This window comes from Pantherophis guttatus, chromosome 2 (genome assembly GCF_059756535.1).
Source record: "Pantherophis guttatus breed Tessera chromosome 2, ASM5975653v1, whole genome shotgun sequence".
Taxonomy (NCBI): Eukaryota; Metazoa; Chordata; class Lepidosauria; order Squamata; family Colubridae; genus Pantherophis; species Pantherophis guttatus.
This window is the reverse complement of record NC_142064.1, coordinates 190409844-190436061: the sequence shown is the minus strand read 5'-3', so window position 1 is coordinate 190436061 and position 26218 is coordinate 190409844. Positions and strand designations below refer to the sequence as shown.

Below are 26218 nucleotides of genomic sequence, written 5' to 3'. Positions count from 1 at the left end.
GTCAAAAACCTACCCTAGACGAAGACAATGACAAATCATTTCTGAACTGTTGTCAAGCAAATTATACTGATATACTGTATCCAGGATAATTACCTGAAGTCAAACTGCATTCAAGATAGACAGTACCTAACCCTTAGAATATTAATCTTTAATACCAATTTAGAACAGGGGTCTGGAACCTTAAACACTCAAAAGAGCCATTTGGACCCTTTTCCCACAGAAAAGAAAACATGGGGGGCCACAAAACCCTTCCCGTGCCTGACTATTTCTTGATTGGCCACAAAACTAGCATATGTAGTTGAATTAAATGTTCTGTTTTCTTCTGAAACTTTTCTTTTCTTGGATTTATTCATGGTTAACCTACCGGGGGTTGAAAAGCTCAATAAATCGCGTGCTGGCAGATGTCACACATTGGTGGTTGTGACGCACATTTTGAGTGACAGGGAGTCGCAGTAGAGGGGTGAAAGAGCCACATGCGGCTCCAGAGCCACAAGTTGATGACCCCTGATTTAGAACAATCACCGAAACAGTAATATATTGTGGGATTGTACAAAGCTTGCAGATTCAAGAATGAAATGTTGAGAAGTCTCGCTATATTACTGTATATTCCCAGTCCAGACCATGACAAACTTCCTCCATACAAAACCATTCCAGGAACAATTTAGTGAGTTGTGCATATGCTTAATGGGTGAATGCAATCATTTTTAAACATAGCATTAATAAACATTTACCTTAAAAATGCAGTTACCAGCACAAAGAATCAAATGTTAAAGCCTACATGTAGTATTTGAAAAACAATGTGCCAAGTATATTATGTTTTAATGAATTAGGTTGCTCACCGAGATTGACACATCTTCAGTTCTTCTCTTGGCAGTGGAATCAAATAAAACATTTCGCCCTCTTCTTTCACAGTCCTGGTACACAATTAGTCGGATCTGACTTGGATTAAACTCCGGCAAAGGCCAGCTTTAAAAAGAAAGGGAGGGGGAAAAAAGAATTTCACATTAGTTGTGGCTTCATTACGTATATTAACTAAATGTCTATTTACTAACTATACTATCAAGAAGAGATGGTGATAGTGACAATAACAACAATTAATGAGCCAAACAAGATATATTTTTCTGAACATTGGTGTAAATGGATCAAACTTCATCAGTAACTTTAACTGTTGTTTAAAACATTTCTTACAGTAATGTGGCATCAGTCTTGTTAATACACACTGCAATACTATTGTAATATATGCATTAAAAGCAGAATTGTTATTAATAGAAAGAGTTATGGGGATAAAGAGCTTCAAAAAGGTTTCTTATTGGATCATTTTGCCTTGCATCTTTTATAATAAATACTTTCCCACAAAGATGTTTTATGATCATAGAATTCCCACAATCAACCCATTTGTTTCATAATGATCAAGAGTGAACAGCACATCTCACTCAACTATCCCCTTGTAAATCCCCTCTGAGAAAACACAGAGACACAAAACAGAGGTTCAGGCCAAAAAAATGCCAACATAATTCCCTAAGTACTTTAGAGGCAAGATTGTCTGCCATTCCAAGGAGGAAGCATAATAGAAATGTACTGTAGCCTGAATCACAGGAAAAAGTAGCATAGAAACGAAAGGCAAGAATTCAATTTAATTCCCATCACCACCAAAAAGAAAAGAAATAACAAAACTTAACATGTCTGCTTTGCACTGTTGCTTTACCCAATAAAGAATTCCATGCATACAAAACTGGTTCAAAATCACCCAGCTGGATTTCATGCCTATGGCAGAACTAAAATTTACAGTCGCCAGGTTTCCAGCCTGGTGCTTTAACCACTAGAACAAACCTCAAAATATTATTAAGCTAACAATGACTTTTGAACTCTTTTCATTCTTTCTAGTCTAATGGAAATTACGTAGGGAGACTGGACCCTTGCCTATCTATGTAACCATCCACAAGACAAAAATTCCCCAAATCTGAAATGACAGAATTGGATTTGGCATAGGGAGAGAAGCTGAAAAAATAAAATTCTAGCTCAAAAATAGGCTGTTATCTGTGGAGGGGGGAGATTTTTCACCGTATTTCCCAGAATGTGTCTCCACAGAAGAAGCGATTGGGCAACATCATATGTTAATAACATATCATAAATGTTAGTAACGTTTCCATTCTGAGCTCCCTTCCTCCCTCCTGAACCAAAGCACACCATGTGTAACCCATCCTGTTCTTTCCAGAAGACACACACATATCAACAAATGCGGACATGAAGGAATCTCAATACTAATGCAATATGGCAGAAACAGAGGTTCTTCTTATGGCCAGTGCCAGTTGTGAGGTTGGAAAGAATTCCAGCAGCCATGTTCCTCAAGCTTCAACTCCCTTGTTACTTTCATCCTTTGTTTTAGGAAGCCACCTCTGATGCTCTCCTACCCATTCTAGATTAGAATGTGGACTCAACTGACTAGCTTTTAGACACTGACCTGACAGCTGTTTGACAAAAAGACAGACAGAAAGGTCTCTAAAAACCACTTCAGAGGCAAATGAAGTGAACCAAACAGAGAATTCTGCTGCATTTATCAGCCTATGTTATTCAACTACAGTGAACTAGGTTACTTCTCCAGCTATGTTCATGATATTTTAACTACCTTTGGGCTGGAATAAATTTATTCCAGCAGACTATTATCGGCGTTACATAATATGACTCTTATTTCGTCTATAAAAATTCTTTGGCAGCTGCGGCACTATCCCAGGAATCCAAAGAAAATGAAGTGGCAAATCCAGAGGAAGATATTCAGGAAGATCAGCAAGGATACAAAAGAGGCCAGACAACGGGATTCTCACAGCTGTCCTAGAAGCATGTCTGCAGACATGTGATTGTGCCTAACATAAAAGCAATTATTTCAGCAAATGCAATATTAAACATCATCAAGAGATAGGATCTCCTCCAAATTTTGAATGCAACTGAAGAAATGTTTAGGACTTTTTTCATATATATGTGAACTATGAGCTTTGCTTTAAAAGCTTATATTTAATTCTACATTTGTAAAACTTTATTATGTCCAAGATTTAAGCTGAAAATTCATAAGGGAAAAGCCAAAAATGGATAGTATTTTGATAAGAATTGGGGATAGGTATTATTTCTAAATATCTGCCCCTATTATTAAATTGTAAATGTAGAATAAATTAATAAACATTAGGTAACATCCAGTTAGAAAAATTATCTGAATAAGGATTTTTGATCAAATCTACAGAAGAACCTGAATAATTCACCCAACTCTTGTCAGATTAAAATGAATATGCTGGTTTCAAATCCTCACTTAAAATGAAAATGGATTTTAAATGGCAGTAAACAAATCTGACTGGAAACACAATAGACATATTGCAAATCAGAGGAAGTGCAATTCCAATTTATTGTTCCCTCTTATTTCATTTTATTGGTTCATACAACACAAAACATATAATAGGACTAAAGCATTATATAGACCAGGGGTTGGCAACCAACAGCTCTGGAGCCGCATGTGGCTCTTTCATCCCTCTGCTGCGGTTCCTTGTCGCCAGTCGGCTCTACAGCTGATAGAGCTTTCAGTTAGGACAGGTAAAGGAAAAAGGACCCTGTGCTAGGAGGAGACTCTGTGGTGGGGGAACCAGACTTCCAGTTGGCTCCAGAATTGAAGGGGGGGCTTCCGGTTAGGACCTTTGTGGCTCTTTGAGTGTTTAAGATTGCCGACCCCTGATATAGACCATTGAGAATAATGTAGCTATACTAAACTATTTAAAATACTGTTATCTGTCTATATCTTTATATTCCAAATTGTTCAAAGGTTTTTCTCATAACAATCCTGAGAGATGGCTTGGTTGAGGACAGTGACTAGATCAAATACATTTTAATGGCTAAGCAAAATTGGTATGCTGATCTCTCAATTTTTACTTCCTATCATTCTCCATACTGAAGTCGCCTATACAGATTTTTCAGTTCATAGAAGAAAATGTTCATTCCCCATCAAAAAAAATTAACACCTGATTTGTTTACAAGGGGTATTTACAAGTTATGGTAAAATGCGTCTTTTGGTACTCTGAACTGTTAAAGATTCTATTTAAAAAAAAAGATATTGAACACTTTTAACATAGATCATACAAATTACATACCAAGGCTCCAATTTCTTACTGAGATCATTAGCTCTTTTATTCTTTTCTATGTAGCATTTCTACCACAAGGTTTTTCAAATATAAAGTTATCTGGGGTCTTTAGATACCATCTTCTTTAACAACAAAAGAAAAAAAAATCCCAATAGACAAATTGTCCATAGTTTAGATCAGTGTTTTTCAAACTTGACAGCTTTAACCTATGTGGACTTCAACTCCCAGCATGCTCCTTACATGTTAAAGTTGCCAAGTTTGAAAAATGCTGGTTTACGGAAATATTTAATTATTAACTATTCTAAATCCTGTCTTGTTAGCATTTGTTTATAAACCTGGGAAATTATGCCATTTCTTATTTGTATTTATCACACCAAAATATTAATTTACAATTATTTCAACAATGATCTCCATACCTCTTCTTCATCATATGCCTATTGTTCCTGTTCTACTGATGGAAAAGAGCAAACAGGTGTATCTTAATTTTACAACTCCTTTAATCCAACCAAGTTTCTCAACTAAAAAGTAAATATGCCCTCCAGTCAAGCTTGACTCATGCAATATTTTTGGCAGCCTTATGGAAATGGTTTGTCACTGTCTTCTTGTGGGATGTATTTTCCCCTTCCCAGTCTAGCTGAGAGGCTGGTGATTCTCCATCCAAGTACTAATCAGACCCTGCTTATTCCCCCAGATCAATCAAAGTCAGCTGAGTGCTAGGAGCTAAAATGGGCAGCTGATGAATTCTGTCTACAAGACAAATGTTTTTAAATAATTTTGGAATATTTGCTACGTGAAGTATCCTCAAACCGGTCTTAATGCTTTCAAAAGGAAATCTAATAGTATTTAACATTGTCATAATGCATAGTTACAGTGGCTTTGATCTGGAAAGTTATAGCAATCAAGACTATTTGTTCCAACATAATATTGAGTAAAGTTATGAAAACTGCCTGGCAATGAATCACTGGTCCAAACTATTTTTAAGGACATCTACGCAAATGTTATTTTTAGTTTATGCCAGCTTATCTGTTCTGCATGCCTTTCATGTTAGCACCTTTTTAGAACACTGATAGGAACATTTATGGCAGAACAGGTTCTGGGTCCATTTCATATGGTACCTTGGCTTTTTCCAACAATGCTCACTGCTGAACACAATAAAAAGGATATGCATTACAGCTCATCCAGCTACAAGGCATCCTAATAGATAAATAGAGCAACCTTTTGCTAAGTAGAAGTAATTAAATTACGCTTTGTTGCAGGTATCATTCATTTTTATTTTGCTGATATATGTACAATAAGTAACATGGCAAGGTTTAGGATTGCGAATTTGGATTTAGTATACAGTAGATTTTTAAAATATTGGTAGTTCTAAAGCAGTGGTTCTCAACCTTCCTAATACCACGACCCTTTAAAACAGTTCCTCATGTTGTGGTGACCCCCAACCATAAAATAATTCCTAAAACCATTGAAAATATGTGTTTTCCGATGGTCTTAGGCGACCCCTGTGAAAGGGTCGTTCGACCCCCAAAGGGGTCCCGACCCACAGGTTGAGAACCACTGTTCTAAAGCATGTGAATGCGCATTTCAATTTGAAGTGTCACGTTTGTGATTGGTAATATATGCAGAGGGTTTGTGGCGGAAGAGTAGATTGAAAATAGGTGTATGACTCAACATTAGAGTACAGACATTGTAGCACCTTGAAAAGCTGTCTTTTTTTTTTTTTTTTTTGAGTAATTGCTGAAATGTAATTTGGAATCCACAAGTGGTTGGTAAGAAAGCAGAGGGCAGAGGAATTACCCTTACCAAAAAAAAAAAGATAATAGTGTCAGTGGCCTTTAACCCAAATTATGAGTGCAATCCAAAAATTCACCATTAATCACAAGCAATTGGCTATTGAAAGAATAAACTGCTTAAATTTCTTGTTATGAAAAGTGATTTAATGTCTGCGGCTTTAATGATACAATTCATAACTGGCAGCATGGAGAACATGGGTTAACAGAAAAGCAGTCACCAGATTTAAAAATAAAATAATATAATTGGAAGAAAGTACTCACAACCTCTAGGTTCATTTTTTTAGCACAATATGCTTGGTATATTAGGCTCAATTAGCATAACGCAATGATGAAGGATGCTGCACATTGAAAACTCCTTACTTAACTCTAGCTTCTGTTCTATGACAACTTATAACCAGGTTTTTTAAAATGCTTTTTCATTTTTGAGGCTTAGCATACTTTTTAAATAAAATATTTTATATTGGGTATTCATATCAACACTGGATTCAGATAGGTTCTGTGTTTATATAATGTTACTGAACTTTACATCTACTCAAGTAAGTCATTGTTGGTTGGTGATGAAAGATTGTCCTACAGGCCCCTTACTTGTGGGGTACCACAAGTTTCTATTCTCTCTCCTCTCCTTTTCAATACCCACATGAAATCACTGGCAAGATCGTCTGCCGCTTTGGTATCAATTTGATACCATGCTGATATTAATTATATCTTTCAATTCTAGGCCAGAGAAGTGAGGCTACTGAGGTTCTGTCCCAATGCCTAAAAACTGTGTGGGTCTGCCATGGGAAGGAGCCATCTCCAAACTCAACCCAGCCCCAATCGAGTGTTTGTGTGTATTTGAATCACCCAGATCTGGGGATATACAAACTATGACCTTGGATGGAGTTGCACTTCCTCATTCAAGGATGGTGTGCAGTCTTTTTGTATTTAACAGCTCTTGCTCAATGAGCAGATGGCAGTTGTGACCAGGAAGGTTTTTGCCCAGCTTCAGTTATGCACTTTCCTAGATTGAGACAGACACTGGTACCCTGGTCACCTCACAGCTTAACTACAGTAACACGCTGTACATGAGACTGCCCTTAAAGACCACCTAGATTGCTTCAGCTAGTCCAGAATGCAGCGGTGAAGGCAGTAATGGGCAAGGCTCTGTATGCCCATGTAACACCTGTGCTTTGCAACCTGTACAGGTTGCCAGTTTATTTCCAGGTGTGATTCAAGGTGTTGGTCATTACCTGTAAAACCCCATATGGTATAGGTCTTGATTACTTAAGATATTGTCTGTCTCCCATAATATCTACTCAACTGGTTCATTCTGGCAGATTGGTACAATTTGGGTTCCTCTGGAATGAGTCTCGCTTACCCCAAAATTTGAACGTCTCCTACCCTTTAAAGCCATTTTTTGCCCAGGCTTTGGGGAAGACATCTGGTACCCCTTTCTCCTTTTCTGTCCCCTTCTATGTTTGTTTTATTTGCCATTGTTGTTCTTTTGCATTGTTTTTTGTTTCCAAATGTTTTAATAATTGTAAACTGCTCAGAGTGGCTGGGAATCATGCCACTTATGGAATATAAATTTAATACATAAATGTCAGACAAGTGAACTTCATTTACTCAACAACTATTTTAACTGTATCAGTTTAACTCAAAAGTCTTTTATTTGTTTTACATAGAATACAGGTATTGTGCCATAACTCACCCAACAGCCTTCTAAAAAGAAATAATTAAACATGTTTTAATCTGCTTCTAAATGTTTATATGCCTTAAATGCTGAATATTCTCAGCCTGATTTTTTTTCTCTTATTGTTTCCACATCTTTCTCTCAATTGTTAGGCCTTTCCTCTCCAGTTTTTCCCCTTTGGGTTTTTCTTTTCAGCATCTAAGTAAGGGTATACAAAATATTTCAATTTTGAAACAGCTGTTCTGGATTTGTAATGGGTTGTTCTAACCATTCCAGAAGCATTTCAAACTCAAAACAAGTATTTGATCTGAATTCAAAAGAGGTCTGAAACACTCCCCAAAATAGTTGGAACAACTTGACCTACAAGAGCTTGAGCCCAAAACACTTCAAACTCAAAGCGTTTCACACACCTCTATCTACTATCCAGGGACCTATTCAAATTCCATCTCTGCTTGCCTTCCAGATTCAAGCTCTCCTGCTTGCTCTCCCATTTTCCATTTTTTTAAAAAGCAACATAACAGCATCAGTTAAGGTAGATTATATAGATTCTGATAGACTCTTTTCCTGTTCAACTACTGTGGGACTAAACATATTAACATGATAATGGGGATTAATCCAGCTCAAATTAAGCTTTTTTAAAAACTTGTGTTCAAGCCAGTGGAAAAGTTAGCCACGTGCTTAAATGCATTGCCCCATAATTAAAAAATGCTTAATTTTCAAAAGAATATGCCCTATAAATATGTATGATAACGTATGAGGACTTACCAAGTATCCAGTTTATCTTTTACAATTCTAAAAGCTTTAATGCATGCATGAACACTTTTACCAGTTAATTATTTTAGGGAATAGTCTTTGCTATGTAAGCAGTCTGACCTAAACAGGAGTCAGCCCTCGGGATTAAAATTTCTTTATAAGAACTACAGAAGATATACTATCCAATCTTCTAAAATAAAGGCTACTTAGAAGTCAATCCTAAAGAGTTTACTTCTGAGTAAGGATTGTGCTATAAGCAAATTATTATAAGACAAGATTATTATTATTATTATTATTTTTAAAAAGCACATTATTTCTACACAATTGCTTACATTAAATAAACATAGCCCAAATACCACAGTATTTTAACCATACCTGGAAAGCATCTCTGTCCCTCAAGCGGGTTCCACTTTTCAGAATTTCTGCAACTCTTGTTATTAAAACCAGCTGCCAAATCAGGTTAATAATAGAAATGATCCACATTCATCCAGAACCACAAGACTGTCAGGTGACAGCTTGAGAAGTCTGAATTTAACGAAAACACAAGCGGTTTCCACGCTGTAGCAGAAAAAGGGAAAAAGAGGCAACCCCACAGATGCAGAAGGAAGCTTCTCTCGGAGTCAGGATTCCCCCCAAAGAAGAGAGAGAGAAAAAAAGTCAGCAGCGCAGGGGATTCCTGAGACAGAAAATCCGGAAAGCCCTGAAGGAGAATATGGCCATTCACAGGCAGATGCTGCTCTGTATTTTCACAATGGACAGCCTGCCTTCTTGCCATCCTGTGGGTCGCTTCAGAACGTGGGCTACAGCAAACATGATTGTAATGTACCCCACCTCCTTTGTCTCCTCCTGGAGAGTGTGACTGCAGAAGCCTAATCTCACTCATCAGCAAGCTAAGTGCCCCTCAGCAGCCAAGGCTGACCGCAAAGGTCCATTTAATCTCTTCTCCTCATTTAGGGAAACCAAGACAGGCAGAGCCTCGTGATAAGGCTCCTTGTAGGTGGGGGTGACAATCCCGCGCCTCTCCAGTCTGGGGTGGGTCAGAAAGGCAGAGTGAGTGGTGGGAGAAAGGCAACAAAGCAGTCCCCCCCTCCCTTCCTCTCTACTCATTTCCTACATTCTTGGAAGCTGCAAGATGCCGGGGACCAACCCCCTCGCTGACAAGCTCAGCCTGGGAGTGGAAAAGCCACCCTAACAGCCATCACATGACCCAGAGCTGTCAGTAGATGCTACCTGGATCTGCAATGAGGCCGCTAGCCAATCCCAGCTCCGCCTTGCTTGCATACATGCATGTAAATTTCAGCAGGAAAATAAAGCGATTACTGTTTAACCATGCAGGGCATTCATCTGAGTGCCTGATTTATTATTTAGCACAAGCCAGGGCATTAAGCTTCCCATGATGCTTTTTTTCTCACCCTGCTTGCTCATCAGGGAAGAACTCCAGTAAGTATTAACTTAAAGAAGATATTGTTTTCTCCCTCTCCCTCCCCCCTCTCTCCTTCTCTCTCTCTCTCTCTCTCTCCCTCTTCTCCCCCCCTCTCATTCCCTCTCTCCACACACACATATGCCTCGAAAGCTTCTTCTCCAAGCTCAAATCTTTTGTAAGAACAAAGCAGACACTGTTGGTTCTGTAAAGGCTCCTTAATGTTTCCAGCAAAAAGGCCCCTGTTTCAAAGGCTTCTGCACACCAATGATTTCCTAGCTGTAAACAACGTTTTGTAACCGCTCTTTGGGGCAGCACAGACATTTCAGGCTACGGGGAAAGCAAACCGTCAAAGGCACTCATAATCCTCTGGGAGAGTGTTCCCACTTGAGTGTGGGATAGTGATAAAGGCGCTGGACTATAAACCAGGCTGGACCAGATTCCCACCCACAAAAGCTTCATTCTGCCTGTGAGTATGGCTCACTCTCTCAACCCAGTTGAAGCCTACCTCACAAGATTGTTTCAAGGGAAATTGATAAGAATGAATGCTATGTACACACCCTTGGGTTCCTGACAGCAAGGCAGAGTAGAAGTCCTACAAACTATACAAACTGCAATGTGAAACTCTATTCAAAAGCAGGTCCAACTGAGTTGAATGGGACTTACTCCCGAGTAGGAATGTGCAATCCTGCAGCCCCTCAATATTTCCCAAATGGTTTTCATATAACTTGATTTGTGTTTTAAATCCAAAGAACAAGTCTAAGTAAAAAAGATTAATGAAAATAAAATGAAAGGGTTTTAAATGGGTTTGTACATTTGAAGCCAATTTTTAAAATAATTATTAAAAGATTACATACTTTATTATTATTAGAAATCATGAGTTCAGAATAATTTCAACAAGCATTAAAATAAATAACACCAACATCAACTTCAGAGCATCATTAATCTTGTTTCTTGTGTAAATGCAATTATTCGACACCAAGTAACATTTTACCCTTTAATCATGTAAACTGGATTGGCTATTTCCTTCTAATGTGTGCAAATGCATTCAAGTTTTAAATGAGGTTCAGATATTGTTCAAATTAATACACATCAAAAAACCTTTACCTTTGATTAGACACTCTTAAAAGAGAGCACACATTCAAACACCCCTATTGCTAACATGAAGTTATGTTACATGCAAGTATAGGTATATCTTGCTCTCTTAGTGTGGTCAAATGAGAATGTTATCCCTGGAGCTATATTACAATCATATTTGTTTACATGCCATCTAACTTTTACATGGATCCACATAAAACTGTTTTTATAACGAAGGCACAACTGCAGTCTAGGAAATGATCTGGGAAGTATGCAAAGGGATTTTCACTAAAGCTCTAGAAATCAGAGACCAGCCTCACAAACATACAAATGACACTGAAACTCTGAGACACTTATCTATTCTTTCAACCCAGCACAATGTTGGAAACAATTTTTGTAAAGGTCCTATGATTCTGTCAGTCCGTCCATCAGCAGAATAGAACATGACAGAAATCAGGCATGGAGGAAGAAGATGTAAAAAAAAAAATCCAGTTCAAAAGGATCTTTTTTTACTTTACTTTTATTTAATTTGTATACCGCCCTTCTCCCGAAGGACTCAGGGTGCTGAACAGCCAACAATAAAATACATACATACAAAATTTAAAAAACAGAAATAAAATCGAATTAAATAATTTGGCCCAGACAGATTAAAACCCCAATCAATTTAAAACAGATTTAAACTTTGAAAATTAAAAGATATTAAAAATATTAAAATATTAAAATTGTTTAAAATCTAGATCCATTTGGAAGCTGTTGAGAAAAAAGACCCCTTTGGGAAAGGCATCTGGATGGCAGCTTGGAATGTTCCCCTCCCTCTTGCTCATGGGACCCAGAGTAGAGCTATCATTAAAGGTTGGAAGAATTCCAGAAATATGCTCGGCACCCTGTCCCTAATTTGTCATACTTGAATCTGAAGATTTAGTAGGTTTACCCTATTCTATAGATCAGCTTTCTCCAAAGCAGTGACTCTTAGGCCTGTTGAACTGTAGTTCTCAGAATTCCCAGCCAGCATGGAATACATCTACACTTTCTGGAAATTATGGCAATTACACTGCGATGGGCAACACATTGGAGAAAGCTGCTATAAATACTAGTATGTTTTATCTCTGTCTAAATGGTATTTACCCATGTTAAACCACTGTTGATAGTCTTTTGAAAAGAGATATATGCTATTGGGAACCTAAAAGTCCCAGGAGTTTCTTGGGTTCTTTTATCATTCTAAATACAATTTTGCATCTTTGCAAGAGAAGGTGTGTTAATCCAGCATGAACACCCAACTGTTACCTCTTCTTTGTATGCTGGTGGTCTGAAGACAGGAAAAGTCATAAACTGCTCTGACTGATTCTTGCAAAATACACATGCTCTGTTTTGTGCAAGAATTCAATATGTAACATTTCCATCAATAACTTTCAGATAAGAATCCTAAACTACAAGACTTTAGAAAAGCAACGCTCAAATACTTGAGAGTGACTCTAATTAAAGTTATTTGCCTAGTCTGAGTGCACTGAGTAATCTTTGAAGGGTGCTAAAGGTTTAGTTGGGTTTAAAGCTTTTTTTAAATAGTCAGTGAATAAAATCAGTTACAAAATAGATGAGAAATAATCTCACAAATCATTAAAACTGCACTGGAATAGCAGTGTTTGTTTTCTATCCTGTTCCCAATTGCAATCCCTTATAAATAGAAACCAAACAAGTCTACATAATACCAACTGGTACTGCAAGACAAAAGGCCATTTTCTCTCTTTACCAAACAGTTATTTTATTGTGCACCCAAGCTACTCAAGGAGCTGAAAAATCCTTCCCCACATCTATCAGAAATAAAGTGTGCAATCCTCAACTGGGTACCCTCTAGATGCGCTGGAACTACAGTTCCCAGAATTCCCAGGCCAACAACTAAGATGATTCTGGGGATTGTAGTCCCTTAAACCTGGAAGGCACTGGGTAGGGAGGACTGGACTAGCACATTCATTTAATGGAAAGTCTTTGAATGGGAAAATTCCAACATGAAAGTTCTTTTGGCCATCTCAGATTATTTTCTGTGTCTTTCAAATTAAGGAGAAAGGGGTGGAGAGAATACTTTGTATAATTCAAGATGACATCTTGACATGCCATGCTATACTTCCAGTGGATAAAATTTTCCCACTTCAATTATTTTGCAACTTTTAGCCAAGTAGTTAAATCTTTGGTTTACCCTTTCTCAAGTTATGCCGACAGTAAAATTACTTAATCACTTTGCTACTCAATTAATGAAAACATTTCATTTTTTAAAAAATCAAATGGTAAAGTTGGCTTTGTAAATCATAAAATATTCTATTTTGTATTTTAGAAAACTGCAGCTGGCAGTGTACAATCTAAGGGTGAAGGTGTCTACAATCCTAAAATGATAATCCCTTTTCTCACTTTACAAGGTTATCCTTTAGGAGTCAGGCCCAAGAAAATACAGTAAACATTAAAAAAAAGAAAAGAAAAAGAACGGTCATATGTTTTGTTTATTCCACTAATATTCCTTTTTAATCCAGGGTTCAAAGGCAGCATGCAAAATCATCCCAACAAATTCCATTTTTGTCCATAAAACAATTATTTAGTATAGGACAGAGTGATAAAGAGTCACTGGCCTAAATCCACCAAGTGAACTTTGTAACGAGGTTTCATAGATAAATCTGTTCTATATCTATTTTTCAGTTTCAGTTATTCATTCTTCTTAACCCATTAAACTCAAGATATTGGAAGAAACATTGGCACGCCCTGCTCACATGCAGATTCAGAAAAACGCCACTGCAGAGAATCCTCATATGCATAAGTATGATTTCCACCATGATTAAAACACTTATTTGTGGAGAAATGAATGCACATGAATGAGCAAGCAGAAAGAAAGAAAAAAACCAGTTGCACCTACTCACAGAACTATTACTACTACTACTTGCCCAGAGGGCTGGTTGGCTCTAGGATTTTAGCAAAACATTTTAAACAAGCCAGAAAAGGCATGTGGAGCATGGCATCTGCAATTCTTTTCGACAACCTTCAATGACCATGATCTGAAGAGGTAACACCTGTACCTTCTTCTGAGAAATAAAATAACACCTTATTTCTGGGTGTTTCTGTTTTCCACTCATGCCCAGGAAGCATGGGGCAAGTTGCATATGTTTAGCTACCAGTAGGAGCTCACATGATGAGGAAGGAGGAGGGCCTGGAATGAAGCAGTGGCAGCATTCCAAACTCCGCCCAACTCCTTTTCCCATAGGGATTCATTGGGGCACAAGCTACTTTAAATCATTTCTTTGCATCTTTGTTGGGCTGAGACGAATAAAATGGGCCCACCCCGGGTGGTTCGGTTATACACAGAAGTCCCAATGTCTATGGAGACTCTCAAGTCATCCAGGTCATGGTTGTTCCAAAGGTGCTTTTTCAAGAGGCAACTGGACTTCCTTTGTTTTTCTTTGAAGACATTTCACTTCTCATTCATGAAGCTTCTTCAGTACTGGATGAGAAACAAAATGTCTTCAAAGAAAACCGAAGAAAGTCCAGCTGCCTCTTGAAAGAGCACCTTTCAGACACAGAAGTCCAACTTTCTAGATCTTTATAGTTCACATAAAAAGCTCAACTCTTCAAATGAAATATTCCCCAAAACACACTCTTTTATTTTATTTCAAAAACAGTTTTGTGAATCCTTTTAAAACAATGACCCCACCAATGGAGGGAAGGAGAAGGAGAGCTAAGATAACTAGGCAAAAATTGACCTGACTCTTCCCCAACTTGGGAGTTTGGAAGTAATCAAAAAAAATTATATGGGAAAGAATCATGGCAAAGTTTAGTTAATCTATTCTAAGACTTTCAATTTTAAGGGAGATGGTGATAATTAGAAATAACGGTGCCTCTTCCTGACACAGTGATCTGATTGTCAACGTTTGGACAAACATATTAAAATACATACGCATGAAAATCAGTCTGTCAAAAACATTTGTTCAATGTAAATTGCAAATATATTGAAAGAAAGAAAGAAAGAAAGAAAGAAAGAAAGAAAGAAAGAAAGAAAGAAAGAAAGAAATTCAAAATAGTAAAAATATAGCCAGTAAGTAGAATTCTAAACATAACAACAAACCAAAGCAGTATTTTAGTGAGCCACAGACATTCCTACGAACCTAATTTAAAATGAATAAAGTGGACCATCATAATGAATGAAATTGTATTCACTCTTTCCATCCCCAACTTCTGATACCAGAATTGAGGTAGCCCTGCTCCCTAGGATCAATTACGGTAAAGAGACATCTGCTGGTGAGTCCAAACCAATGCTTCTTTGTTTATTCTCATTCCTTTCTTCTCTTTACTAGATATTTGCAAACACAGATTTCCTATGTGTCCTGAAATGGTCCCTAAAATGCTAAATAAGGGAAAAGAACTTCATTTAAGGCCTCATTTGGACCCGTCACCTTCACTTCATCCTTGACCTCTAAAGATATCTACTTCAAAGAACCTCTGCTTCTGGATTTGATGTTAATCTAATGCAAACGCATCTACTAAACTGATATTGGTTTAAGAATGTGCCTCTTTCCATATATATATTTGTCAAGAACTCCCCTAAATGATGGTTTATCAAACTTCACTTCAGTGTGCATGGGAGATGAGAACATAAAGATGCATGACCCTTTTTGAGTCTGCAGAATTATTACATCAAGCTTATTTGCATGTAATTACTCCATAGCACGGGTGTCAAACTCATTTTTATTGAAAGCCGCATCAGGGTTATGTTTGACCTTGGGGGTGAGTGTGTGTGGCCAGCTTGACATCACTTGTGTCGGGGGCGCTGGTGGAGGACTGAGCGCACTTCCAGCAAAAACGGAGCTCGGGAGGGCCACACGCAGCCCTCCTGAGCTCTGTTTTTGCTGGCAGAGGCACTGCAGGCCAGTCCTTTGCTGTTTCCAGGGTGTCCCCATGGGCCAGATCTAAGCACCCCGTGGGCCGGATCCAGCCCGTGGGCCTTGAGTTTTGACAACTCTGCTCTATAGAATCCCTGTAGCAAGTGAAGAAATTGAACTGGATTCCACAAGGTACAGTATCTAGATTCCTGTTGATCATGCGAAAGTTCTGGAGTACACTGGCTGACCCAGCAGATGATAGGAGATACTTGAAGGCAAAGATTACTTTCCAGTGACTGTGTTTCCTACTTCATCCTGTTTCCTGTTAATTGTCCTGCTTCATCCACTGAAATTGCAGAGGATTCAGGCCTGCTACTTCTTCTATGTGGAAGTACCCGATAGCTCCAGAAGATTAAAAAAAAAAAAAAACCCAAACTGGATAGCAAGTAGCTACATTACAACTAACATGCTTCCTTATTATACTCTTATAATCCTTTAATAATGCTGTCACAGCATCTATCCCCAGAGATTTACACAGCTCCCAACCTACAAGAGTTCCAAAAGACTGAAAAAATGGCTGTGCTTCAGGGCCTGGGGTTAGCTTGGTTGTTGAGCATCTGTGGATTTTTTTGTCATGTAACACGTGTTTTGTCACATTCTTCTCTTTTTAATTGTGTTCCTTTCTTTTAATTATATAAGCCACTCAGAAATATTTGGGAATCAGGCAACCTATTAAATCAAGTCAAATAAAAAAATAATAGGACTATCATAAACCACTAATCCTAAACATTGATGGTCTTCTTGAATAGAAAATATACATTTAAGGTCATGCTGCTGTCTAGAGCATAGTATTTAAAGGATGAGCAGTGCATTTATTTATTTTTATTTATTTATTTGTCAAGCATATATAAGATAACAGGTAAAAGTATAAACATAATTTGAATACATTAAAAGAGTAAGTAAAAAGGATTATTAGGACAGGGACGGTAGGCACCCTGCTGCACTTATGCATGCCCCTTACAGACCTCTTAGGAATGGGGTGAGGTCAACAGTAGACAGTACAAGGTTAAAGTTTTGGGGGTTTGGGGAAGAAACTACAGAGTCAGGTAGTGCATTCCAGGCATTGACTACTCTGTTACTGAAGTCATATTTTCTGCAATCGAGTTTGGAGCGGTTTACCTTGAGTTTGTATCTATTATTTGCTCGTGTATTGTTGTGGTTGAAGCTGAAGTAGTCGTTGACAGGTGGGACATTGTGGCAGATAATTTTATGTACTACACTTAGGTCAGACTGAAGTCGGCATAGTTCTAAGTTGTCTAAGCCCAAAATTTGGAGTCTGGTGGCATAAGGTATTTTATTGCGGTTAAAGGAATGGAGGATTCTTCTCGTAAAATATCTCTGAACTTCGATTGTATTTATGTCCAATATGCAGTGCGGGTTCCAGACAGATGAGCTGTATTCAAAAATTGGTCTTGTATCATGCATCTGAAATTGCACCTTTGAACCCCTAGCCTTCTTAGCATGGTTCTTGGGCCAGAAAGACAGAAGAAATAGTTTAAGTGAGACAGTTCTCAAAGAATGCCACTCTGTGGTTATGTTTTCACAATGGAAAATCTTCCTTTCCTTTCCTTTGTTTTAGCAAGAGTTTAAGTAGAAGCATGATAACAGTCATCATTCCTGGCAACTTGCAAATGGTAAAAGTCGCCGTGATTGAAGAAAGCAAACTTGTTTCTAGAATGGGAATTTATTCGACTGGGCCTATTCAGTGGTCCAATATGATCTACGAATTGCCTTGCCTGGGAAAGCGATAGGGCTAATGGAAATCTCTCAGAGCCTTTCTTGGCTGTACTTCCTAGCCGTATTATTGATTAAAGGACTGCCCTTGTGCCTGGGTGATAATTGAGAAGCAAATCAATCTCCAGACAAATATTTGTCAGTCAGAGTTTGAAAGAGCCAGTGTTGGTAAGAAGATATCACAGGAAACCAAAGATGACAGTAGTTCTTATATTTCACCTAGCACCAGCCAGCCAGAAGCCATGGACCGATTGCTAATTAATTTATTGTGGTAATGAATATGCTAACAATAGTAATAACATTCTAATAATAACTGGAAATAAGGCTTAACAGTAGCTTTTTTAATAAAGTTCATTTAAAAAAAAAAATAACCCGGGTAATCAACTACTTAATTTTTCTAGTTTAATCAAGGGCACACTGAAAAATATTTTTTAAAAAAATAACAGGCAGCAGTTCTATCCCATTACAACTCATTCTAACCCACCGAAACAGAGAATAGGCCCACTTGAATTCAAGGGCATTTATTTCTGATGAAGTTGCATTATCATTATTGAACTGTCACACCCCGCCGCAGGGAGGTGGAACCGATGAGGTGGTTCCGCCCCAGGCGCCTGATGGATCCGGATAGGTTCCAGACGGAGCTTGGGCCATTCCCTGAGGCTCTGGCTCACAGCTCGACTGAAGACCTAGTGGCCACCTGGGATAGGGCGGCCATTGGAGCTTTGGACCGGGTCATGCCTTTGCGGCCTCTGACCCGGTACCGGTCTCACCTGGCTCCTTGGTTCACCGAGGAGCTGAGAGAGATGAAGCACTGGAAAAGACACTTGGAGAGCAGTTGGAGGGCCAGCCATTCTGAATCCGACCGAACACTGGTAAGGTCTCATATTAAGATCTACCTGGTGGCGATAAAAGCGGCAAAATGTAATTATTTTTCCGCTCTTATTGTGTCATCAGATAATTGCCCGGCCATCCTGTTTAGGGTGACCCGCTCCCTGCTCCACCAGGGAGCGCGGGAGGACCCCTTGGAGGGTAGAGCCGAGGACTTTGTACAGTATCTATATGACAAAATCGCTCAGATTCGGGAACACCTGGACTCTGACTGGGTAGATTCAGGAGGGATGATGGAGGCAGGTCTTGAGAATATTATCTGGGAAGAGTTTGATCCTGTGACTCCCAAAAAGTGTTGGCTAATTATCGTCCAGTCTCCAACCTTTGCTTTGTTGCGAAGGTTGTTGAGAGTGTGGTAGCGTGACAACTTCCTCAGTACCTGGATGAATCGGCTTATCTAGATTCGTTCCAGTCGGGCTTCAGGCCTGGATACAGCACGGAAACGGCATTGGTCGCATTGGTTGATGATCTCTGGAGGGCTCGGGACAGGGGTTGTTCGTCTGTCCTGGTCCTATTAGACCTCTCAGCAGCTTTTGATACCATCGACTATGGTATCATGCTGCACCGGTTGGAAGAGTTAGGGGTGGGGGGCATCATGTTGCTGTGGTTCTCCTCCTTTCTCTCCGACCAGTCACAGTCTGTGCTGGCAGGGGGGCAGAGGTCGACCCCGAGGCCCCTTGTATGTGGGGTGCCACAGGGGTCGGTCCTCTCGCCCCTTCTGTTCAACATTTATGTGAAGCCGCTGGGTGAGATCATCCGTGGTTTCGGGATGAAGTACCATCAATACGTTGACGACACTCAGCTTTACATCTCCACCCCGGATCACCCCAATGATGCCCTTGAAGTGATGTCCCGGTGCCTGGAGGCTGTACGGATCTGGATGGGGAGAAACAGACTCAGGCTCAACCCATCCAAGACCAAGTGGCTGTGGTTTCCAACGTCCCGATATAGTCAGTTGGTGCCATCACTGACTATTGGGGGCGAGTCGTTGGCCCCTACAGAGAGGGCTCGCAACTTGGGTGTCCTCCTGGACTCACAGCTGTCTTTAGAAGAGCATTTGACGGCTGTGGCCAGGAGGACTTTTTATCAGGTTCACCTGATCCACCAGTTGCGCCCCTTTCTGGATCGGGACTCGTTACGTATGGTCACTCATGCCTTCATCACTTCCCGCCTGGACTACTGCAATGCTCTCTACATGGGGCTCCCCTTGAGGAGCACCCGGAGGCTCCAGCTGGTCCAGAATGCGGCCGCGCAGGTGGTTATGGGAGCGACGTGGCGCTCCCATGTGACTCCCCTCCTGCGCGAGCTGCACTGGCTCCCAGTAGTCTTCCGGGTGCGCTTCAAGGTTTAGGTTACCACCTTTAGAGCGCTCCATGGCTTAGGACCAGGGTACCTACGAGACCGCCTTCTGCCACCAGTAGCCTCTCACCGACCAGTACGCTCCCATAGAGAGAGTCTTCTCAGGGTGCCGTCAGTCAAACAATGTTGACTGGCGGCCCCCAGGGGGAGAGCCTTTTCTGTGGGAGCACCTGCCATTTGGAACGAGCTCCCCCTGGAGATACGGAGGATCCCGGATTTGCGCACTTTCTGCCGTGCCCTCAAAACATTCTTATTCCAGCAGGCTGGTCTGGCCTAACCTCCCTTTTAATTGCTTTTAAATTTGTTTTATAAATTGGGGTGTTTTAAATTTGTTCTGGGCCAAAATATTTAATGTATTTTTAAATGGTTTTTTAATGTTTGTACTATGTGTATTTTATCTTTTGGCTGTTCACCGCCCTGAGTCCTTCGGGAGTAGGGCGGTATACAAATTTAATAAAATAAATAAAATAAATAAATAAAATAAAATCAGATCTGAGCTGCAAAAATCCTTACTGCTACAAAATGGCAGCAAAGGGTTAGCGTTTTCTATAAGTCTTCATGTGAAAGTTTGCAACCCAGATCTGGTAATGCAACATTAGGTTTATATAGAATTTTCCTGGAAACGAATTTCAGTATCAATACATTGATATAGATTTGCTGAGGCTTTGATCATGTGCTCATTAGCTAAGTTTAGCATAATGTGCAAAAATGGCTCAAAGCTGCAATAAACCAGGATTCTGATTGGGGTGACAGCTGAATTCATTTTCGTGACAATGCAATATCTTCCAGATTTCTCTCTCTCTCCTCAACCTATGACATCCAAAGAGAGTCACCAGGCAGAATTACATATGGTACTCCACTCTCTTTCACACTGAATGAGGCTTGTGCAAATGTATGGTTGAAAGTCCAAGACATCTAAGGCAGAGGTTTTCAAACGTGGCAGCTTTAAGACTTGTGGACTTCAACTCCCAGAATTTTCCAGCCAGCATAACTCCCAGCATTCTGGGAGTTGAAGTCCACAAGTCTTAAAGCTGTCAAGTTTGAAGACCTCTGATCTAAGGCCTGACTGTACAATTGGTCAGTTGATCACATCTGATGAAAAACTGGCAGAATCTGATTCGTTTTATGCTAGAACTTTTTGAACAGTTATAAATTAAGTTTGTGGAAAATTATGTCAAGAGTATGGTGGAAAACAAAGTCGTTATGTCGCTCAATTCATGCACTACATCATGGGTTGTCGAACCATGATTTGCCGAACAAGCCAATAAATATGTTAATACAACAAAACACCCACAACAAACACATTCATGCTTATGATTCAAAGTGTTATACACACTAAAAATTGGGTTAACTGAATAAATCATTAACTAGAACTAGACTGCAAATATTCAATTGTTTGTTAACCAGAATCACGTTGTGTTTATGGGGCATAATAAACAAACAAACAAACACTAGAGGACAGAAAAGAGATGCAGAAAATTAAATTGGGCATTCATGGGTAAATGTGCCTTGTTAACCCATCCAGAATCTGTCTCGTGGATGAGGGAAGTAATCATGTGCTCCTTCCCATCCACCCCAATTTTCTCTGTTCTTCATTCCTTTTTAAAGTTGTTCTTGTCTTGCACCAAAACTGATCAGAGACTTGGGCAAAGCACAAAATCACACGAAGACCAAGCTGGGTACCAATAAAACATATGCATCTGTTTGGACATCATGCTAGACGAAAATCAGTGAGCCAACAACAAAAGCATAGATTCAAAGATCCATTACCCCAGGAAACGCCACTCTATACTCATTGACCTTATTCACACTCATCAAAAACAAGCAAGCCATCTTATGGCTTAATACAGGGGTGGGTGTCAAACTCGATTTAATTGAGGGCCATATCAGGGTTGTTTGATCTCGGGGGGGCGGGGATTGGTGGTGGCCGGAGTGGGCGTGGCCGGGGTGGGCTTGGCCAGCTCGACGTCACTCATTGAGGCTCCATTTTCAGCCATGATGGCCTTCTGCAGCCCTCTGCCAGAGAAAACGGAGCTCGGGGAGGTTGTGTGCGGCCTGCTCGCACTCTGTTTTTGGCCATGATTGCCTCCTGCAGCCCTGCCAGCAAAAACAAAGCTCAGGGAAGCTGTGCGCAGAGGACTGCAGGAGGGCATGGCAGCTGAAAACTGAGTCTGGAAGGGCTTCATGCGGCCCTCCTGAGCTTCATTTTCGCTGGCAGAAGTACCACGGGCCAGTCCTTCATTGTTTCCAGGGCGGCCCCGGAGGCCAGATCTAAGCACCCCGCAGGCTGGAACTGGCCCATGGGCCTTGAGTTTGACACCTCTGGCTTAGTATAATGTATAAGTCCAACATTTCAAGTAGGAAGTACTGCTATTTAAAATGCATAGAAGGAGCCACTATGTAAGTGAATCCATTCATACAATTAAATCAGTATTCATTACTATGGTATGATCATGCAACCCTTGAAACTCCATTCCAAAAAGTTGCTTTGAAGCACAAAGGTACCATTTGTCTGCGACTCTTAGATGTTGTGCCTTTTTCCCCAGGAACATGTGGTTCTTTAAATGGTGAGTTCAAAGCACCTTTGGCAGTTTAAAACACCTTTCTAGAATCAAATGGGAAACACTGCATGATCTTATTGGTTACATCAATCGGACAAGCCCTTTTTTAGGATTATAGACCAGTGATGCAAAAAATTCAGCTCAAGGGCATTAAGAATTCAGAGCATGAACTGTACCCTTTATTTGGCCTTTTGGACACATTCAGACAACATGTATTTTAGGGTACTTGGCTATTCTAATGATATATGATAAATGATAAACATTCCAAAGCAAAAAGAAATGAGATGTTTCTAGACATCTGACAGTCACAGAATAATAACAATAAGGTCTCTGCCATAAATGCAAGAGAAATTCTTCTAGAAATTCTTTCACAGGAGAAGACAACTCTAAAAAGTAGAGTTCTTGTTATTTAACAAAGGCAATTATCTACTCAACAGTCTACAATTTTTCTGGCTTCCCATTTTCTCAGGGAAGACATCATGAAGGGACTTTTCCAACCTCCTTTGTTCTATAGCAGTGCTAGTGTCCTGTCCTTAAGAAGACTGCTAAAAATTTTCTTCTCCTAGAGAAACGTGAATAGGTCATCCACTCAATTTCTCTGCCCATAAATTTGGAGTAGCGTTTCCAGAAGTCATCTACACCCATTCTACCTGCAACCAGGTGAAGAAGCAGTTACCTTAAGCTTCTCACCACATGACTATATTGAATATAATCTCTATCAGCCCAGTGCCAAGCTGCTGAAGTGTAACAACTCTTGATTTAATTATATGATCAGAGCCACTTGCCTCTACACATAGTTACTGATCTCACATTGTAAGCTTTTAAGTGTACTTATGTACTCAGCTCAAGCAGTACATACGATCCGTCCACTAGCAGCGATTCATTGCAAGAGAAACCTTACTGGTATTCTTTCATTCAAGATCCATGATGTCCGCAGAATATAAGCATCATAATCACGTTACACAATGGATCAGGCATCTGGAACAGGAACAACCTGTTGTATGCAACTGCTCTATATGTGTGTTTATTTAACAACACAAATGTTTCAGTATGCCTTTTAAACAAAAGGGATTGCGTAATGAACTGCAGCTTCTGTCTCAAACAGAGAACACTGATGGGGAATCAATTCCCTTCGGTTATAGCACTTTTGAGTTGATTTTAATCAGAATTGGTGTACTTTATCAGGTTTGGGGGGAGGTAATTCCCCGAGAGAGTTCTTAGAAATCAAGAAAATCAAGAAAAAAGGCAGAAGTTAAAACCCTGGGGGTGAGAGGATGCCTATAGTAACAAAAATGTAGCATGTGGGTGTTTGTCTTCAATTCTGAGGATATTTTGTTCTACCACTAGTGGCTTAGCTTCAGTTCTTCTTTTTTCCCCCTGCCCTGATGCAACTGATCACGGTGTTTGCATTTCAAAAGAAGCTGGAATTTACATTTGAATTAGACATATGCAAGAAGCTGTGAATGTCAGCATTTGATTGCAAGACATAAGCCAGTGTTTCAAGATTCACAATCATCAGTCAGCGAGTCCTGTTTGACTCTGTTCCTCATGTGACTGCTTCATTAGCTGTTGATTCATTCAGTCATAAGACACAAGTGAGACGTGAGCAAACAAGGATGCATGGTCTAACCTCAAAGGCACGGCCATGCCTGTTCTGCCAGTTTGTTGTATTAGCAATGCAAAAAAAGAAAAAAGAAACTATCCCCAAAAAGGGCAGACCTGTGTCAGTGAATTGCAAAAGTCACTTTAGTTCTTGTTTAATTATCTCTCTCTCTCTCTCTCTCTCTCTCTCCCCTACAAGATTTCTTTTAATTTTATTCTGGAGCTGCTTTATCAATTAATTTGATTAGGTTATGCCATCAGCATTTGATCACCTTGGCTACTGTCCTGTTCAGCCTCGAATCTCATTAATACAGCAGATCTCATTCATCATATTGTAGGAAGTTAGCACCCACCCCTTTCCTGGAAGAATGAAATATTTTAGGAAATATGAAAAAGGCAGAATATTATATTTCCCTGGATGAGAAATGGATAAGCATGTTTTGAAGCAGCTCCCATCTTCCTGCCCCCACCCTTTGTCAATGGGCCATTAAGGCTTGGGCCAGTCTATTCTACATAACAAAGATCTACCTCCTTCAGGCAGAGCTATAGTAGGAATTGCCAAAGATCCAACAAAAATAGGATTAGCCCTCTACACAATAGCAGCAGAAACTCACCACATGTGACCTGGGAAGCATGTGACCTGGGAAGCACATGTGACCATCAGCCAGCAAGGCTAGCTAAGACTCCCCACCCCCTGGGAGACTGACAACCAATCAGGATACTCTTTCGGGGCCCCAAGAAATGCAAAACCATAAAAACCCGTGGACTCACTGTATTCCCCCCTTTTCTGTTCAGGAACTCAAGCCATGTGATCCTGTCCACCATTAAACCATCTTTCCAAGCAGTCTCCATGTTTCCAGTGTCTTTTTCCCCACTTGGAGCAGAACCTAGAAGGAGATTTCTTCCAACAATATACACAGGATGACCTTACCTACTATATCTTTCATTTCTCTCCAAATAACACTTTATTCAAGGCTCAGCATTTATATACTGCCTCACCAGGAAAAAAAAAGAGAGAGAGATAAATCTCGAAGAGACATACTTGAATTCTTTACTTTCATGTCCTGGATACCAAAAGTTACATATTATGCAGGAAAAAAAGTTTAATCAGAGAGCCAGGAATGTCTACAGTAGAGTTTTAAAAAAAAAGTCAAGATGGCATCTGAAACTGGACAGTCCCACCTTTTTAATGGGACATTCACCATTTTGACTTTTTAAACTTCCCTTTGGTGAACATCTCAGGTCAAAATATCCTTCTAGAATACGAGAAATGATCAGGTTATAAAACTGTTTCTTAGTTTGGGAAATAAATACCCAAGGACCTTAATTTAATTTAAGCATTCCAATTTGGTCACATTTATGTTTATATTAACTCTCATGGATATAGCATAACTTTAGCACTGAATTATAGGCAAGCAATTGTTTCTCTCAGAAATACTTCTTCCATGGTCAAAACTAGATGTTACCTAAAACACTTGTCCTTAAAAAACACCCTTGTGGAAAAAGAATTAAAGATGACACAAATCTCACACATGTGCTTGCTTTTTCCTATTACACAGAAATCCTTGATCAAGAGGAGCTCATGACTTTGGCTATAATAATATTGTACCTAATTACATTCTACTGGTTAGATGTCCTCCCAGAAGGGATCTAGATTCTAAGTTAGGAATTTTGAGTGGCCTAAAACTATTTCTGACAAGATGAAAATAGAAAGGATGCAGGAAAAGTTTTTAATTTAACACTCTCATTATGTAACCTTAACAACTTCATAATAAACCAAGAACAAGAGACAGAAGGAAATCTTGGCAAGAATTCTGCAATATTCTGACAATCTTGAAGTAGATAACCACTTTTCTCTTCTATAATTATAATTATCCATTAGATTTCTACTGTACCTGTTTAACTACTATCTTGCCACTTTGGAGTCCAGCTTAAATAAAGGATGCTTCATAATCCACCGAAAAGTGACAGGTGACCTCTCTTTGTATTCCTATGCCAAATGGAACTTAGATAAATTTCCCTGTTGTTGTAAACATATTAAGAGGCTGCCAAAGACATGGGAATGCCTTTCTAAAGAAATCTAATGAGTAAACATCATACCTTAGTTACAGTTAGGACATGAAAGCTTTTTCAATTGTAGAATGATGTGCTCCTGTTTTGGGGGCCACTCCATGCCACTCCAAATCCATCACTTTATTTCACCTTCCTCCTTGTTCTTCGCTTACAAATCACTGATAATCTCTGTGTATCTTTAATCCTCCCTTTCTGGGTTTACATTTGTCACCTCTCCTTAGTTTCTAAACGTTTTCTCTTGCTATCCATCATGATCTC

General features: G+C 39.6%; 1 protein-coding gene across 7 annotated transcripts in view; it reads right to left on the bottom strand.

Moving 5' to 3' along the window:
• Window positions 1–26218, bottom strand: part of FNIP1 (folliculin interacting protein 1) — a 101073-nt gene that overhangs the window by 57429 nt on the left and 17426 nt on the right. For 4 of the 7 annotated variants that reach the window (XM_034404300.2, XM_034404315.2, XM_034404322.2 and 1 more), the window contains exon 2: window positions 840–966. In XM_034404300.2, coding sequence (XP_034260191.2) covers window positions 840–966 — 127 coding nt within the window. Of the gene's footprint in view, window positions 1–839; window positions 967–8708; window positions 9510–26218 lie in introns of those variants that run through there. The other 3 variants (XM_087883652.1, XM_087883653.1, XM_034404308.3) reach the window with 2 other exon arrangements.